This window comes from Anser anser, assembly GCF_964211835.1.
Source record: "Anser anser genome assembly, chromosome: 1".
Taxonomy (NCBI): domain Eukaryota; kingdom Metazoa; phylum Chordata; class Aves; order Anseriformes; family Anatidae; genus Anser; species Anser anser.
This window is the reverse complement of record NC_139720.1, coordinates 208,852,651-208,871,265: the sequence shown is the minus strand read 5'-3', so window position 1 is coordinate 208,871,265 and position 18,615 is coordinate 208,852,651. Positions and strand designations below refer to the sequence as shown.

General features: G+C 47.5%; 1 protein-coding gene across 3 annotated transcripts in view; it reads right to left on the bottom strand.

Moving 5' to 3' along the window:
* The window catches only part of NARS2 (asparaginyl-tRNA synthetase 2, mitochondrial), a 50,960-nt gene extending 35,002 nt beyond the window's left edge, over window positions 1-15,958 (bottom strand). Inside the window, exons 1-5 of one of the 3 annotated variants that reach the window (XM_083848913.1) lie at window positions 15,715-15,958; window positions 12,959-13,068; window positions 12,007-12,127; window positions 11,211-11,351; window positions 7,624-7,704 (exon numbers count right to left, since the gene is read on the bottom strand). In XM_083848913.1, the coding sequence (XP_083705039.1) occupies window positions 7,624-7,704; window positions 11,211-11,351; window positions 12,007-12,127; window positions 12,959-13,068; window positions 15,715-15,900 (639 nt within the window). In that variant the 5' untranslated portion in view covers window positions 15,901-15,958. The remainder of the gene's footprint in view (window positions 1-7,623; window positions 7,705-11,210; window positions 11,352-12,006; window positions 12,128-12,958; window positions 13,069-15,714) is intronic. The other 2 variants (XM_083848911.1, XM_083848912.1) reach the window with 2 other exon arrangements.
* Between the last annotated feature and the right edge of the window lie 2,657 nt (window positions 15,959-18,615).

The window sequence follows — 18,615 nt, the reverse complement described above, 5'->3', positions numbered from 1 at the left end:
GGTGGCTGTGTATCAACCCGGTCCCCAAATCTAAGTATGGATTTTTCACTCTTCCCTACCAAGATTACTGGAGACTGAGAAGGGAAGGATCTCTACCATTTGGAAGTTCAAAGCTTCACGCAACACTGCCTTCAAAATTCAACAGAGAAATGAGAAAGCGGGGGACAATCCCCTCCCTCGCCCTGCTGCTGCAGCAGCCCAGGGCACGCTTGGCTTTCGGGGCTGCCAGCGCACGGGGCCGGCTCGGGTCGAGCTTTCCTCTTCATAAGCAAGTGAATTTGTTTCCACAAAAACAAACAAAGCAAAACACCAAAGAACAACAGTAATCGGGAGAAAAAAGCAGTGGAATATCTTCTTAAGACTTGTTTTTCCGTCTTCAAAAAGGCAGAACTCAAACAATATGGAGATGGAAATATCACAATTTGCACATCACGTACACACTGAAAAGCAACGTTTAGTTTCAGCTTTTGCATAACATTTCAGGTCATGACATATTTTAAGCATAAAAAAATACCTGTAATGGAAGATTTAGCCAGCTCAGTATTTGGCTATGAAAGAGGTCTGAAAAAAATCCCATTAAAGCGATGGTGTATTTGGGGGTTTTAATTTACAGGCATGAAAGAGGAATTAAAAGACCTCTGTGATGAGCCTTTTCGAAGTCATTTAAGCACTGTGCTTCACTATTTCCCTGGTGGACACCGAGCTGACCAAAAGACAGCAATGAACCCTCAAAGCAAAGCAAGCCACCAGCCGCCTGCGCTGCAACTGGCAGAGCACTGCGAGCAAGCTCAGGAAGGTGACTTCTCCTCTCTGCTCACCACTGGTGACAAACCTGGAGTGCTGGGTGCTGTGCTTGATACAAGAAACGCATGGACGTAGCACAGTGAGTCCAGCGAAGGGCCACAAAGATGAAGAAGAAACTGGAGCATCTTTCAAATGAGGAGAGAGATGTGGGACTGTTCAGCCTGGAGAGGAGGCTCAGGGGTTTATTCATATTTATTCATCAATATACTCAGATCTATTCATCAATAAATACCTGAAGGGAAGGTGCAAAGAAGATGAAGCCATGTTCTTTTCAGTGGCGCCCAAAAGACAAGGCAATGGGCACAGATTAAAACAAAGAAAAAGACCACCCAGTGAAATTCCATCTGAAGACAAAAATAAACTTTAAAAAAAACAAAACACAATGAAGGTGATCAAACAGTGGAATAGGCTGCCCAGAGTCTTCATCTGTGGAGATACTAAAAACTCAACCCGACACAGTCCCAGGCAACTTGCTCTAGCTGACCCTGCTTGAGTGGCAGGAGTTGTATTAGATAACCTCTAAAGTCTATAAACAAATTGTATTTATTTTTTAAAAAGTGAAGATAAATGAGAATTTGTTTCAGCATTTTCTATATCCCAATATCATCCCCAAGCTTTAGAGGAGTCAAAGGTTCAGAGGAAAGAAACTCTGAAGCTAATCTGAGGTTTTGTTGATCCGCATTCACTTCAAAATGAGTTCTTCCTTCTGAGATAAATTCGCAATACCCACTTTTCAAAGCGCAGTTCCTAGGAGTTATCCTAAGCGTAGCCAGCTCAGCTAGGCATGCCACTGCCTCTAGCCACCCTGCTCCTCCGCTCGCTTTGTCATGGGGAGGTTGCGAGGCTCGGGCTGGTTTGCCAGCCTTTGATATTCTGCAACCTGCCATTTTACTCAATGAGCTGGAAGGTGTTGCTTTTTGTTCTTAAAAAGCTTCGCTGCTCATCACAGGGATGAAACAGAGACTGTCAAAGAGCTCAGATCACAAGGCAGTTTTATCTCTTCACAGCATCACCCTGAAGAAAAGAGCGAGCCTGCCTTGCTCGCAGAGATCAATGGAAAGAGGACAATTTGTGGCTGGAACCCCAGGACGGCTTCCTTTGTTTCAGAAGATTTTGCAGTTCTAAAAAAGAAAATGAGGATGCAGAAGCAGGCCCGTATTGTTTTCTTCAAACAAAGCCAAGGTATTTGTTCAAAAACAATCGAGATATTAATAAACATCCAAACATCCACATACCACAGTCCCAGGGCCACGGCCAGAGCGCTAGAGAGCAGAGCCACGCACCACCCCAGCTTCTCCTCCTGGAAGTTTAGTTCAGCTACATTCCTCATCCCACCAGCGAAAAATCCCACCTAATCCTGTAGGATGCGACTTCTAAACAATGAGAAAGAGACGGGCTGGAAGCAGGAAGAGAACAGAAGACGACAGCCACGAAATCTCAGTGCTTCCCCCGAAGCCACAAACAGGATACAGCTGCCTCCACGAGCTGGGGCCCAGTTTATTTACGATGACTTTGTGTCATTTTTCATTCTCCGTATCAGATGTAATCTCGGCGAGGCACGGGGAAAATAGACACAACATTAAGTGATTGAAGGAAAACGGAGAGAGACCACAGCTCAACCGGGCCTAGAAAAACCTGCAGGCAGCTTGCGAGGCCACCCAGGTCCTAGGATGTGAGTCTGTGCTTCAAGCAGCTCCTGGCCCGCTTCCTACACAAGTTGAAGAGCGAACATCGCAACTTAAACCAAGTTTTACTCCCCTTCACCTTTTTGCTGCCTCTTCACAGCTGCCCGCTTTCCCTCATTTTGAGGCACAAAGCTTGATGAGTGGGTATTCGGAGCTGGGAAAAGAAAACAAGAATCAATCCACTCGCCACGCTGGGAAGATGCCTCCCTTTTCCTTCACAGACACCTTCAGCAAGGAGGCATCCCGCAATTAGCAGCCTCCCCTTTCACACTGACTAACTTGCTAGAAGTGGTTCCTCTAATCTACACATTCAAGGACCAGACAACGTTCCCAAGTATCCGTGTCCCAGATTTACGCTCAGCCTTTTAGCTCCAGCCTGCTTCTTTATTCTAAATAACCGATGCTCTCCATTCACCGGTGCAGCCTGCGATCGCTTTTCATGTTCGCGACGAGCAAGATGAAGCTCCAGCGTCGCGGCGCTTTTGTCTCAATTAGATGGCCTTGCCTGCCACTTCCCAACCAAAGAAAACCTCCTTGATAAAAGACGGGGGGGGGGGAAATAACGTGTTTGCTTTCAAGTTCTCCCCATTTCCTCGTTGAAAACTCCTCTACTTACAGTGGGGAGAGAGGGAGGGGCAATCCGGATGAAACAACACCTCGGTGTTTCAGAGTAAATGCCCTATAAATGTACTGGGATTCGACACCGACATCAAAGGCTTTTCATTCTCATTCTAAATACGAGAACAACTGGATTTAGTACCTGTTTTGTTTTCCTTTCCCAATGTCTAATGATTTAATTTAAAGCCATTCACTTTGATGTCAGTTTTGTATTAAACTTCCACTCGAGGCAATTAGCTTCAGGAAAGCACAAACCGTTTGATTCTGTCTTTCACTCCATGCAAGCCAAATGCACGAAGGGCTCGGGGAAGACTTGGAAGGCTCACAGAAATCGCTGCTTTAGCTCCAGACCAGGCCCGCAATGCCACGCTGCTGAAGCTTTACAGTAGCACAGCTTTAATCCAGACCTACCCACTGCGATGTCCCATTATAAACATGAGTGGGTTTCCTTTTTTTAGACAATCTGTAGAATTTTCAGTCTTCCCAAAAGACCTCCTTGCAATTTCAGCCCTGATTCTGATCAGCTGGACTCCCGCTGGGCAACGGCAGCTGGTTCTGCTGAGAGAAACATCTTGTTAACGGGGACAGGAGCTACAGAACTACAGAGATGAACCAGGTAGAAAGAAAAAAATAAAAAGCAGAAGCTGGGAGAGCCAGGAAAGATGAGAGCAAGCCCTCCCTCGGCTCGGTTCCGGCTTCCTCCGACCCTGCTGAGCAGCTCCCTTGAAGTCCCGCTCTCCCAGGTACTGGCTGCCTCCCAGCCTGTGACACATCTCCAAAGGGGAAACACCTGACGGACACTAATCCTGGGTGCATTTAACCGGGATTCTCCCCAGCAGATCCCAGCCTTCCTGGGTGCTGACAAGGTTATTTTTCAGGAGGAATGAACGAACGATAGGGGTAAGTTTCTGCACCTTCAGCAGCAGGCACACATTTCTGGTTCCACGGGAGGCGCAGCCGTGAACTTGAGCTCCTCAGGGATCTAGAAACTTTTACGTTCCTTCCTGTAAGCAGGTGGCAAAACAGCAAAAAAACAACCGCCTTATATCATCTCTGGATGCATTTTAGAGAAGAGTAATACCTGCACCTTCCCCGCAGCAGCTGAGGACAGTCAAACAAGGCAGCTTTCCAGGGAGCCAAGTGGAAAAGACAAGAGAAAGAGACCCAGAACGCAGGGAGTCTTCGATGTTGCAGACAGAGTGGGAGGCTGCCGAAAATAGCCAGGAACAGACACGCGGCCGGGTCACAAAGACAAAAGGCAGGCAGATTTCGTAGGGAGCAGCCCCAAAAGAAGACTCAGTAAAGATTCTTTCAATATACAAAGTCTATGGATTTTAGACTTAACTAGAAGAAAAATCTGAGGAAAGGATCTGCCCCGAGGTCCTCAGAGAGCTGGTACAGAGGAATTACTCTCGGATTAAACATAAAATAAAGAGGCCTGTTTTACCCTGCTGCTCTGAGTTCTCCCAATTTCACGGGTTACCTTGCCCTCCTTTGCATTCTGCTAAAACCCAACTTTCAATACTCAAAGCTCTTCTGGCCTTTTCAGACAGTTTATTTTAAAGGCAGCAGCACAAGCGAGAGGCTTCCCCCGTCCAAGGTTCCACCAGCAGAAGATATTATTAAAAGGTGCAGAAATCTCCACGTTGGTGTCGCTGACTTTCTCAAGCAGGTTAGGGTTTGCCTGGCTGTTTTCACACTTCTGGCAGTTCCTCCTCACACTTTCTTTTTTTAAAAGCCGTAGAAAAATCTCCAATACAAAGGATTTCTCTGAAGTCTGCACCATCTTGTGATTTATTTATTTGATACTTTCTCTGGTCTGCGTACTACCCTCTTCTCATTGTTCCAGTGCTTCATTTTTCAAATATTTTCTTAAATTGATTTGCCCACCAGACAGGAAAAGCGATTCCCCCCCATCCCAAGCCCTACTATGAGAACATCACAACCAAAACTATGCACAGACTAATCAGTGCACTCAAAACCAAACAAAGATAATGAGGAAGCCCGATCTATAAACAAACACAAATCCTACAGGATTAGGAGGTCTAGGAATTAAAGATCACACGCCTTCAAAAAGCCTTTCCCTTCTAACTCAGGATACCGCTTTCCCATCTCTTCAAGTCTCATGTGAAAACAGATTCTTCCTCTCTTCGCTTTCCACCATCTCTAAAGAATGTGTAAGCCTGGACAGCCACCAGACGTAGTTAGAGGATTAAAACTGGCCGGCAGGAGAAGATGGCTATTAAATGTACTTATTTACAGTGGATGCAGAAGTATTCTGGGGCCTTAAAGGCTACTCAACCAAACCTTGCAACTTATTCCACCCACCCCAGCACAGCTAAGCTGGTGGGACTCTCCATTTTATACACTACCCAATGGAATTTAAAACAAAAAAACGTAGAAAAAGCAGCCCTGTCCGCTTGCGGGCTGTAAGCAGCAGGTACGTTTTAACTACTACAAATTCAGGAGCCATAGGACATCAGTTGAGGATCTGTGTTAAAACCTTACGTTCAGAATTTACCTACTTTTTTTTAAAACTGCTGGATTTCATTCGCAGGTTGCTGTCACTGATTCCCATCCCCACAGTTCTTGGTTACTGCTTAACTGCAGGAGCAAGAGGGATTTCTTCTCTCCCTTACCATTTGCCAGCAGTGCATTAAGGGCTACAGTGACTGAATACAGCAGACACAGAACATGTCGATGTCTGGTTTGATCAGAAGCACAGAGAGGCTCTGAGCTTTGACGTGAGTACCCCAGGAATGCTGTCACCCTCATTTTTGTCCGTCTCAAGGATCCACATCCACGGAAGGATTCATCTCCCCCAGATTTCCATGGCCAAGAAGCACTCTCACTGCCTGAGGTGGTCTTGGATCTCTGAGAGCCAAGACCATTTCTGAGCAGAGCTTTGAGGAAAGAAAACCACGCCCTCACTAAATTAGGGCAGCTGATGAAGCAGTGCTCAGAGAGGAAAGGAGAAATCAGGGAGAGCTCCCCCGAAGCCCCTTGGCTGTGGCACAGACCTTTCAGTGGGATACTTTCACTCACTTTCAATGGGATACAGCACTCACTCCACACCTTCCAAGCCCAGCTGTCACCGTGTCTCCCCAAGACAGGTATTATTTCCCCCCTAAGCAATCGCACTGGAGCGAGACTAGGAGATTTGCCTTGAACTCTGCGTTAAGATCCAGTTTATACAAGTTTCAGACCCGCACTTTACCCCCTCAATCTCCATTTGCATCACCGCTTCTGTTACTACCAGCCACCTACGCTGCAGTCCTGCATCCTTTACAGCTTTCAAGTGAATACAATTTGTACCAAAGACGTAACACACCGTACAGCTGCAAACTGGATAATGTTCTCATCATCAAGTGTCGCTTGTTTTCACGTCTTAATTTGCATGCAACAGCCCGGAGTGAACCTCTGGTAGCGTTAAGGGATCTCAATTAAACAGGAACAATTTAGTTTAGCTAATCAACTCTATTGTCACGGCGAGCAGAAAGCTGAGCCACGTGTACTGCTCTGGACTGGTCTGGAAGGGAACCTCTACTAGCACAGGTTAGGCAGCGAGATCCTGAAGAACGAGCACACAGAGGTTTTTTGTCACGAGGCTGCAGAGAAAGTGCAAGACATGACCCTGCAGCAAGCAACTGCTACCTCAACAGTTTTCCTTTTTGCTTACAGATGATTCACCAGCAAGGCTGGAGCCGACGAGCGTTAAGTGGCAATGGATGTAATTGTTCGAGACAGAAGAGTACGTTTCAAATATAGAAGTGGGGAAAGCAGATGGAATTTCCTATGATTCATGGATGTGGGGGTTCGGCATCACGAGAAATCTGCAGGGAAGAGCTTCGTGGTTACAGTCATAATTAAGCTTCACAGGCGGTTTTGACCCACGGTGTCAAGTACTTGAGAAAATGACAGATTGTGGCGGTAGCTCGGTGAACAGACGGGGAGACTTGGCAGAACGGGGAGACATGGCAATTTCAGGGGGAAGAATTCCAACATGCAACAGGAGTAGCTTTCAGGGAAGAATATATACACATGTGAAAAGCAGTTTTAGATACCGCTGACTTTCTTTTAAGGGGTTCTCATGGTTACAAAGAACAACTCAGGTGAATATATTCTTAATTTCAGAGCTAAGAAGTATTTGTTTGTAGTAGGCTGTCCTGAAAGTCCCATCCCATCTCTTGGGCTCTTATGATCGCGTCCTTTTGTTTACTAAGATGTTCCACCTTCCTCTGCTACTCTTTGTAAGCCTCTCCACAGCACCAGGGAGAGAAAAACCTCGTCAGTACAAAAGGTGCTGATTAATGCACTAAACAAGACTTAAAGGAACGCATCTGTTTAACTCCGCCTCAATTATTAGTTAAGGCAAACGACTGCTATATTAAAAAACTAATCACAGCTGTACATAAAGGGAAGCTTTTATAAAGACAAACATTTCCTCCAACCTTCAATGACTCCAGAACTGCTCTGCAAGCAAAAATCACAACGAACTCTACCCAACCCAGCCTACCTCAATCTGAAAGAGTTCCCCAGCACCTTCGCAGTCATTCGATGTAATTATGGGGGTATGGATGTGCACGTAGCCATTATCCTGGAAGAGACAGAACACGAAAAGTTAACCGGCTGAAAATATCCAGTATCGACTGCAAGGACGACATCAACCAGCATACATCACGACACAGCTATTAGCCCCCAACCAGGACATCCTAAGCAGCCTTTTAGGCAACTCCTGCCTTACATGGACAAAGACAGCGGACTAGCTAAATACTAGCATGATTTGCAAATCCAAGTGTGCCTGATTATGTGTTTTTGCAGCTGTTCATCTCCACACCACTCCCCTTTCTTTTCACCTCCTCCACTATTATTTTATTGTGTAAGCGGTTTCAATCAAATTTGATCCCTGTGGCCTCAACGCTTCAGTTTCTCCCAGCTTTTTGGAAGTTGGTGGCTGAGCAGAAGACACTGGGTTCTCCACTGAGAGAAATGTTTGGGTGTGTTAGATAACAGAGATCACATACTGCATGGCAGAGAGACCTTAAAAACACCCAACCACTGTGAAAATGTCAGTCTTACCTCACATTATCTTAGACACCAAAGTTAAACAGGTTTTAAGAGACAGGGTATACCCTGGCTTGATCATTGTCTAGGTACCCAGAGAACAGGACATTCTTTAAGACAAGAGGGAATGGCCTCAAGTTGTGCCAGGGGAGGTTCGGGTTGGAAATGAGGGGACATTTCTTCTCAGAAAGAGCGGTCAGGCATTGGGACGGGTTGCCCAGGGAGGTGGTGGAGTCACCGTCCCTGGGGGTGTTCAAGGCAAGGTTGGACGTGGTGCTTGGGGACATGGTTTGGTGGGTGACAGTGGTGGTAGGGGGATGGTTGGACCAGATGATCCTGGAGGGCTTTTCTAACCTTAACGATTCTAGGATTCTAATAACCCATTCAGGAAGTGGTTTATAGATCCAACAGAGGCTCCTGAAGGCAGGCAGGCTGTAGGAAGAGCGAACCCCTCCTTCTCTGAGATTCTCTGCAGAGCAGCAACAGGGTTTTAAAACAGCTGCAACGCAGTTTTCAGCGGATGGGAACATCAAGCAGACCTCAGACGTTCACATATTGCGAGTTAAGAGGCAAAAATGGGAGCAGAACTAGTCTCACTGATGAGATCTCTGGTGAAGCAGAGATCACACCTGTGCATGTCAAGGCAGACAAGACCCTTGAACTAACAGCTTCTGGCTGAGAACAGACAAACTTGGTTTCTCTCATATCGCTTTAATGTCTAGCGCGAGGGAACCCCTTTAAAAATCAGGGTGTGACAGCATTACCATGACACAGGCAATTATGTAGCATAACCCATTGTCTGCTCACAGAAAACACCAAAAAAAGAAAGATAAAAATCAACGTTTCTAGAAGCTCATGTTCTGATTTTATCAGAATAATACAAATTCAGGGAGGGTAGCTTTAGCCTCCCAACGCAAAGCGCAGGTTCTCTGCTATCAGCCCACACAAGCTCCAAAACCTGCTGGGCACAGGTCCTCCCACCCCGACACGAGATTTCAGGATACTGCCCGCGTTTTTTACAGCAACCACTACCACTGCACACAAGATGCGCGATTCACATTCCCTTCCAAAGCAGGTAAGGGTTCTTCTGCGTGAGCCGCACAGGTCAGACAACTGCTGTCTAAGATGGGGAGTTCACAAAAAAGCTCCTGCATCATTCCCCTTATTAAAGCTCCTAGAATACTTCAGATCACATCGTTTGCCCTAAGAAACCTGGAAATTAGTTAACATGCAAAAGCAGAGATTATCATTCACACTGGAACCATTTCGCGCTGCCCATGAACAACGTTCCTACCCCACAAGGAACGCAAGACTCGGAGGAAGATTTAAAGATGACATTTTAGGCTTCCACATCCAAACCAAAGGCATTTAGCATTAGTCATTCACTGCTGGCTGTAAACTATTAGGCTTAAAAAAAAAAAAAGCTTTTAAAGTTACAGACAGCTTAGATTAGTTTTGAATTAAAAAGAAAAGAAAAACATTTATTTTCTTTCACCATTAAACTCTTTACAGCTCTGCACAGTGAAAACTCTGGTTATATTTTTTAGATATCACACTCGCTGACAACGTCAAGTTTGAGATTGCAGCACTTTTGGGATGATGTAGGTGGCAATTTAAAAAAAAGACTCATTTCTGATGGAAGGAAAGCAAACAAGCCCCAGACATTCCTGGTGCTAGAACAGTCATGACATAAGCATTTAGCGAATAGCAGGTCTGGGACCAAACCTTCCTTATCTCTTGAAAAATAACTTCACCATAGCTGCCGCTGCTAAAATGATGATGCTTTATATTTTGCAGTAGTTCCCTTCTCATGAGCATTTTAAACAGGAAGATGTCAGTCTGAGATGGAATCAACGCGGAGAAGTAATGCCTGTCAGAATACAATGTTTTCTTGAATCTCAGCTGGCTTCCTCCTCCCAGTTTGAAGTTACAAACTTTGGGAGGTATTGCCATCTAGTGGCTCGACACCAGCAGACTCCCAGCAGCCAGGTTCTGGATTTTCAGCTGGCGCAATGCTGGAACTAACAGCAGCTTCACCTGACACTGCACTTCTGTTAGCTTCTTAGAACACAATCTTTTAAATACCACACGATTTTATACAGACAAGTCTCGGAGCAAGCGAGATTTTTTTTTTTGCCACTACAAGCAAAAAATGAGCGTATTCAGGATCAGAAATTCAATCTCAACAATTCCAACCCGTTCTTTGGGCTGTATTAATTACTACATATTAATTTTGTAGCAGGAATGCTCTGCGTATGATTCTACTACAACTAAACCCAGTTCAGTTCAAGTAAAACATATTTATTTCAATGAACAGCTTTAAAAAGAAAGGGCTTGGGCGTACTGGAAAACTTTCTGCCTTATTTTCTCTACTCATGCAGAGAATCCCATGGTCCCTGTCTAGCATCTAGAGTCAGAATTAACTCACTGCCCCCTGCTGCCACCGCCTGTACAAAGCCTACAGCCTGCCTGCAGCTTCAGGGTGTCAGCACGTCCATAAACACAGCTGCATCCCATCCACCAGCCTGAAATGCATCAAAAAACAGGAGCCTCTTAATCTCAGCTAACAACACCCATGCAGACTTGTAGGACAGTAATGAAAAGGTAAGAGTTGAGAGGAGTAACACGAAGATCTGAGTCAGTGTGTCTGAAGGCTTCCCGCATCACACAGATTTCCACGTGGGAGGCGGCTTCTGTCCAAGGTCACCGCTGAGGGCCAGTGAAAGGACTCCGTGTTACGGTGTGTTCTGCAGACCACACACGCTCACAGACAATTATATTGCAGCTTAATGAAAGGGATAAAAAAAATATATCAGGAAGTGGGTGGAAAGACAGTAACAAGGCCACAGATGTGCTAACTTCACCATAAAGAACAGCCAGGCCAAGGTCTCAGCCAGGCCCAGCCCTGAAGAGAAAACCACTACGCCCAAAATCCATACCCTGCAGTCAACCCATCACGCTCCCTTCCTCTTAACGTGCCTCTGTGAAGCCCAAGCAGGAGTGTTTTTACACAAAAAGCTCGGCAGAGAAGGGACCTACCTGGAAGAAGGAGTGGATCGCTGCGGTGGCTTCGCTGCGGATTCTCAAGAGGGCGCCGAGCGCGTTACTCCTGCATCGTAAGTGAGGGAACTGGCGGACGTACTCCAGCGGGTGCCTCTCCTTCGCTTTCAGGGGGAACGACTAAAAGCAGCAAGGAAAGAAAAACAAGAGGGTGAGAGCTTGGAATCAATGCGGTTTTATTGCTGTGCCTATCTCTGAGTAGTAAAACTCAACTGTCATTACAAAGCAGAAAGAAATAAACGCTTTTCTCTGGCTCTTCTAGTTATTTTGTGAGGTTCTATTCTTACAATTTTTGAACAGAAGAGAAGAGAGTAGCACTCTGAAACGCTCCATCTTTTGGATGTTGAGCCCCCTTCAAAGCTAGCTGTTCATCTCACTACTGCAAACGTGCTTGGGGCAAACTCCCCTGCCCGCACAATCTGGAGGGTTTAACCAGTCCCTCTGCTTCCCGGATTTACAGCCAGGCCAGACCGACCAGGCAAACCACCGAGCACAGGTAACTGCTGCAGGCTGGAAGCAGTGCACGCACTCAGCTGCCCACATCTGCACCTGTTTCCATGTGGGAACTGCCCCAAAATAGAGCATTCGCAGTGTTCCTATCAATTTTTTTCTCTTTTGATATACCCTGCATCCAGCGCTGACAAATCACAGCCTGCAGGAGCATTCATACTCAAAGAAAATCCAGTCTGAAGCATGCTCTGCTGGATACCGGGGCCTTTTGATATTTATTCCCCAAGCGACCCTGCCAGCTGGATTGCCTGCTGCGGTGACATACCAAAGCGTCACAAGGTCCCACCACACGAATGCTTTCAGCTTTCAGCTCCACGTTTTGCATCTTGTGAGGGCTTTTGACCAGCTTCCCTCGTACTTCCACCGCGCTTCCAAAAGTGAGGTCTCTAAGAAACCAAGAACAACAGCAATGAACTAGGTGTTGGTACAAAGTCAACTCCAATCAGCAGAGACTGCTGTTAAATCAGGTGGCCCACTTGAGATTGAGCACTATGGCTGCGGTACCTCTTGTAACTGATGAAAAGTTATCAAATGAAATCAAACGTGAGTGTTGGAAAAGTGAGGGGAAGAAAGGCTTTTATAAGAAGGGGTTATTGGGGGAGTCAAGTCAGGCTTGTAGGAAAAAAAAAATCAAGTGATAAATGGAAGGGTCCTGGATCACCTGGAACCCTCTCCCAAAGAAGAACTGAGAGTAACAAACAAAATTCAGCCAGAAAACAAGTGCGTTATTCTATTATCTTGTGATAATAGATTAATAATAATATATATTACATAATAATTATATTACCTCATGCTAATAGAATAGGCACACCTACCTAGGAGGTATGTTGACCCAGCCATCCCTCAAATTACCATGGTAGGAGCAAGGGCACTCTGCAGAAAGCTGAGGGACAGCCATCCCTGGCTACACTGTGTGATTCCCAAGAAGGTCCACCAGCATTTCAGAACGCCCATGCTACTACAGCTATTAAAATTAATCCAAATTAATCTCACAGGACAAGCAGCTGAACTACAAGGCCTCAGGTAAGCGGAGATGGAGTAACCGGACCCTCTCCATCCTAAAAACGTCCCCAGAGACCCCAAACTGCAGCAGTGCCTCTCCTGTGGGCAGGTGGGAGCTGCTCCTCTGGTGAGTCCCTGGCACCACGAGGCCTGAGCGGACCTCTCCGAGCGCTGACCACCACGGATGTTTCTCCAGGTGTCCCAAACCCACCAACCTGCTGTCCATGCTGGGGTCAGCAACCACCTGGAGGCTTTCCAGAGAGCTCCCATCGTTGATATGCAGGAACAAAACCTCCTTCTGGGAGCGGACGGAGCGGACCCAGCCCTACAGGTGAAAAAGAAGACGAACTTGGTTATTTCTTTTTATAAAGAAATTTATATATATTTTTTTATTTCTTGTTATAAGATCGACCCGCGTCTCAGTGGAGCTGAGAATACCAAACCGACAAAGCATTTTGAAGACGGAAAGCATTTTAGCAATGTACATATCAACGTACATTAGTTATCTCCTTTCAGAACTCTTTTATTGCAACGGTGCAGGAATGCAGAGTTTTAGGATAAAAAACTCGAGGCTATTCTGACAATTTTAGTACTGATGGGTTGCAAGGAAGGTTCCAACTGACAGTTCTTTTTGTATACATGCAATCATGGAATGGTTTGGGTTGGAAGGAACCTCAAAGCCGATCTAATTCCAATCCCCTGCATGGTCAGGGCCCCCTGCCCGGTCAGGGCCCCCTGCCCTCAGCCCAAAGAGGTAAGGAAGAGATTTTTCACCATGAGGTCGCTGAGGCCCTGGCCCAGGCTGCCCAGAGGAGCTGGGGGTGCCCCAGCCCTGGCAGTGCCCAAGGCTGGGCTGGGTGGGGCTGGGGGCAGCCTGGACTCAGGGGACATGTCCCTGACCATGGCAGGGGTGGAATTAGGTGGGCTTTAAGGTCCCTTCCAACCCAAACCACTCTGTGATCCTAAGAAATAACATTTCCCTTAAAAAGAATCTAAAATTTAGAGGCAAACACAAGCCACCAAGCAGAAGTCACAGCAAACACAACCCCCTCAGCAGCTCCCCAGCTCATGAGAGCTGAGACAAAGCTGAAAAACTATCCACAGGGAGGTTCCAGCTCATCTTGTGACAAGGCTACAGAGAACACCCGAGAACAGCGCTGCTTAAACAACCAAACGGGGCCCACTTGTCCCATTGGTTTTGTCTTTTCCTTAACTGTAAGGGCCCAAGAAGTTTCAAAGACTTCAGGCTGAGCATGTGCTTTGGGGATTTTATACAGACAAAACAATTTGAATCCGTCCACGTGGACTGTCTAGACTGAACAAGCTGCAAGAATTAAACAGCATCAGAAGGAAAGCATTCTTCAAATTACGGAGTGACTACTGACCCAGATAAGGCAGGGCCACACTGAGAGCTAAACACTGGAGACATTCAAATCCAGATCATGACAGCAAAGACACTCAACGCACATTTAAAACCTGCCTTAGGTATTTCCACAGAACCTTACGACCTCGTGCACAGTAAATGCCTACTTAATTGGGGAGGGCAGGGAAGGCAACAGCATGCAAGAACCACGAAGACTTTAAGGCCATAAACCTTATGATCACCAAAACGTCAGCCTTTCTTCCAGCCTTACGATTTCAGCAGGCGTTTACCTGGATGTCTGCTGCAGGTGTTCCACCCGGAGCAGTAACTAATTCAAGAAACAACCAGGCTTTACCTCAGGACTCCTATCTGGCACAGCATCCTCATATTCTTAGGGCTAAAGCAACAGGTGTTTAAAAGGTATTTCAGACAGTAACATGCCTCAAGCTGTTGTGCTTATCCTCTGTATTTCTGTAAATCCCCAAATATTATACTCATGTTTACCGTATAATGGCAAATATTTTTCTTAGTTTCTTCTCTTGCAAGTGCTCCGTAAGAAAACAAACAAAATCCCCGAACAAAGAAACATTCTTAATAGCTTCTTCCCACCTCATCAGGCAGCTCTGGGATTTGTTAAACACAGCAACGAGTCCTGCATCCTGCAACAGGAAAATATGAGCATACCCTCAGGCTTGTAACAGAGCCGCAGAGGCTGTGGCAGCCGTGTTCTGACCACTTCGTACCCCATCAGAAGCACCGTGGGCTGACAATCCCAATTCAGACCAGGCTGCAGTTTCCAGTAACTAAAACCTGGCCGTAATAAGGTTCATTTTAAGCTATGGCAGTTCCCCAATGCAGCTTAACGCTAAAGACATTTGTGCCAGCACAAGGGAAAAATAAGAAAGCAAAAAATAAAAAGGCAATATGGCCAATTTCAGCACCAGTTTATTCCAGCTTGCATTACTGACCAAACTTCAAAAGAAAAGCACCTATGCTGGCTGAGCTTTGTCCTACTCCGTTAGGCTACATCTAGGTGTGTGCAGGTTTTTGTGTCGGCACCCAGCCCTTTACAGCCTGATCCTCAAACACCTAAATTGCTTTACAAGGGGAACCATGCATCTACAACCATGGCTCTGTCGGGAACACCTGAAAATGAAGACAAGTGTTTGCTGAGGAGATGCAACAAGGTCTAAAAAAGCTCAATACTGAAACTTTATCTCAGTCTACCTTGGTTCAGAGCCGGAGCTGGGCATGAACGTCAGGGATCCATTTATCATCAGCTCTACCTGATGCTGCTAAAAGCCCAGACGTGGAACAAGCCCTAAAGCAAAGCTTTAAGAAAAAGGCAGGACACAGATTGTGGTTCCCCGTCCCAACCTGAGCGGACCCAAACTGACTGGAGAACGTTTTGATGCAGCCCCTCATGGGACGAGACTCTCTCAGCACCTTGCCCCGAGTACTTCAAGCACCTGATCTCCCAGCGGCCGAGAGAGCAGGGGCAGGCAGAGCTGGCGAGAGACCACACGGGAAATCAGACGCTTTTTGAGAAAAAAACACCACACAAAATAGCAACAAACCAGCTCGCCTCCCTTCCACACCGCCACACACCTGCACCTGCACCTCGCCCGCAGCTTCCCGGGCCCCCAGCGCCTGGCGGACCCGCAGCCGCGCCGCCGGTACCCGCTGCTCCCTGGGCAGGGAGGAGGACGAGGAGGAGAAGGAGGAGGAGGAAGAGGAGAAGATGGAGGAAGGGCAGCGGCGCAGGGCCCGCCACCCGCCCCGGGCCCCCAACATGGCCGCCCCCTGCGGGCCTCGTCCCTTCAGAGCTCCCTCCGCCTCACGTGACCGCCTCAGCCAATGGCCGCCGGAGGGCCGCGTCAGGGCGCCAATCAGAAGGGAGAGCGGCAGCCCGGTCCGCCGAACGGGCGCAAAGGCTGCTGGGAAATGTAGTTTATGGTCATGGGCAGTGAGAGCAACAGGGGAGGCAGTATAGTGAAGAAAAACTCGTGGGTTGAGATAGGGACAGGGAGATCACTCACAGATTACCACCACAGGCAGAAATGACTCAGCACAGGGAGATTAATAAAATTTATTACCTATTGTTAACAACCTAGAGCAATGTGAAACTAAAAAAACAAACTAAAAACACCTCCCCGCCATTGACCCTCAATCACCTCCTACCCCTGAGGTAGGGGAATGGGGAATGGGGAATGGGGGCTGCGGTCAGTCCCTGATGCTTCATCTCTGCCGCTCCTTCACGGTCACTCTCTGCCCCTGCTCCACGTGGGGTCCCTCCCATGGGATGCCGTCCTTCCCGAACTGAGCCTTCAGGGGCTGCCCACAGGCAGCAGGTCTTGAAGAACTGCCCCAACATGGGTCCGTACCACGGGGTCCATCCGTCAGGAGGACCCATCACAGAGGCACAGCCAACATCACTCACTACTTGTGACTTTTCATGTAATTGCCACTGGCTCAGCTCAGTCCCTTTGGGGTCCTACAGCTTTCTGAGGCCTTGGTACTGCAGTTGCTGTCTCCACTGCTCCAGCCAGGCTCCCACTGCCTCCATTGCATGAGTTGGGGATGGAGCTGGCTAAGGCCTCTGAGGGAAGAAACAGCTCTGGAAGAGTTTTGGGGCAGGCTGCAGGCCCTCATGTGGCCCTGCGGACTCTGATAGGAAGGGGCTGAAGGGAGAGGCTGCTCCCCTGGGCAGCAGTACAGTATGGGGACGGTGTAGGGCACACCATAGCCAGGTGTCTACAGTGGGTTTGGAGCACCCATTCCCATGTCCTCCTTGTCCCTGTCTTGCTTTCCTACATGCCATGCTAACAGAATTGATAAGGAGCTGGAAACAGGACTCAGTTCAGCCCTGCAAGCACAGTTTGGGGTCAAGATCCTTCTCCTTTTCCTTTTTTTTCTCCCTCTTGACCTCTTGTAGCTCCCCTGAGTGGTGTTTGAAAAGCAGCCATCAAGGAGACGAGTGTCAAAAAGGCAGCAGCGCTTCCCCACACAGCACACCCGCTCTGCTCTCTTGCTTGGTCCATGAGCATCCCTCTCCTGTGCGGTCACTCTGCAGGAAGGCAGCGGCTGAACGTGTCTCCTACGCTGGTGGCTAGACGTTGTCCCAGCCCCCTGCATCAATCCTCAGAGCACGGTGGGCGAAACACTGCCATTCAGCCTTACTTTCCCAATTTCCTTCTCCACCCAAGTGGCAGCGACATCTGCCCCCAGGCCACGAGGTTCTGGGAGGCAGCTTTGATAGCAGCGCTGCTTGCAGGGAGACAAATCCCCGTCTCACTACAAAGGCTCAGGTAAGAAGAAATCTGCTGGCCAGAGACCTCATTTAAAAGAAACAAGCTGAGCTCATGGGAAAGAGAAGAGGGAAGCTTTGTAGATGCTTAGTTTTGACTTTCCCCTGTGGTGCTTTTTATCTGTGAATGAAAAGCTTCTTGTCCTCAAAGTCTTGCTGGGGCCTTCCTTCACCTCTCCCTTTTCTCCCAGTTTCCTGATGCCCCCACCTGTGGCTCTCAGCCCAGACCTGAGCTCCGAGCTCCCTTTGGAAGGCCAGCCCGAGGAATTAGAGGTGCAGAGCAGGGGCACAGGCATGACTGGGTGGATAACAAAGAAATTCACAGAAAGGACAGGAGACCACAGGAAAGAGTGCAGAGAGGGTAAGTGGGAAAAGGGCTGGATGTGCATCAACCAACAAGGAGAACTTGGTAGGTGGTATCACCCGTCCTCGGTGTCACTGCAAGGGATGGGGCAGACCTCCTGGATATGCATGGATCGGTGCCTCAGAAACACATGGACATACCTGTCTTGGTGCTTCTGACTGAGCAGAATTAGGTTTGTTTTAATGCCAATCCCCATCCCCTCCTGTAAGGGCCAGCGTTGAGCTTTGCTGTCTGTCGGTGCGGCGCTGTGATGCGGTTTCCTGCAGAATTGCAGTGGAGGAAGGAGCTGGTACAGCTGCGGTGTGAGACAGAGGTCCAGGATGTGAACTGGTAGGAAATTAGTGCTCTACCGCTCAGGGAAGCGCTGGCTTTATGTGCAAATTAAATGAGTATGTAATGACTGTTCTGCGTCTGTTGTGTCTTCTCTCTGCTGGGTCACAGATGGTGCATTTATTAGTGCTCTGAGCTATAGGTTTTGCCTCTCATGTTTGGCCCGTAGTGTCCTAGAATATTTTTTTTCAGGGTTTCTTGACTCATAAAATGATCACCAGGCCAGATCAACAATAAATTTAGGGAATAATTAGGAACTAATGCCAATGACAGCATCATTCGTGGTGAATTGACCAAATAAGAGGTAATGTCCTTTGCTTCAGATCCCTATGCCACAGGGCCACCTATGGGTCTTTTGAGAGAAGGGGGTAATGTGGCAAAGTCTGGCCTCAAATTTCTAGGGCTACGCATGAACTTGTGCCATCCAGCTGAATAGCTTTCCTTCTAAAGACAAAAGGGTCTCATTACAAAGAGCACAACTTTGGTATGTCAGCCCCTGAAAGAAAAT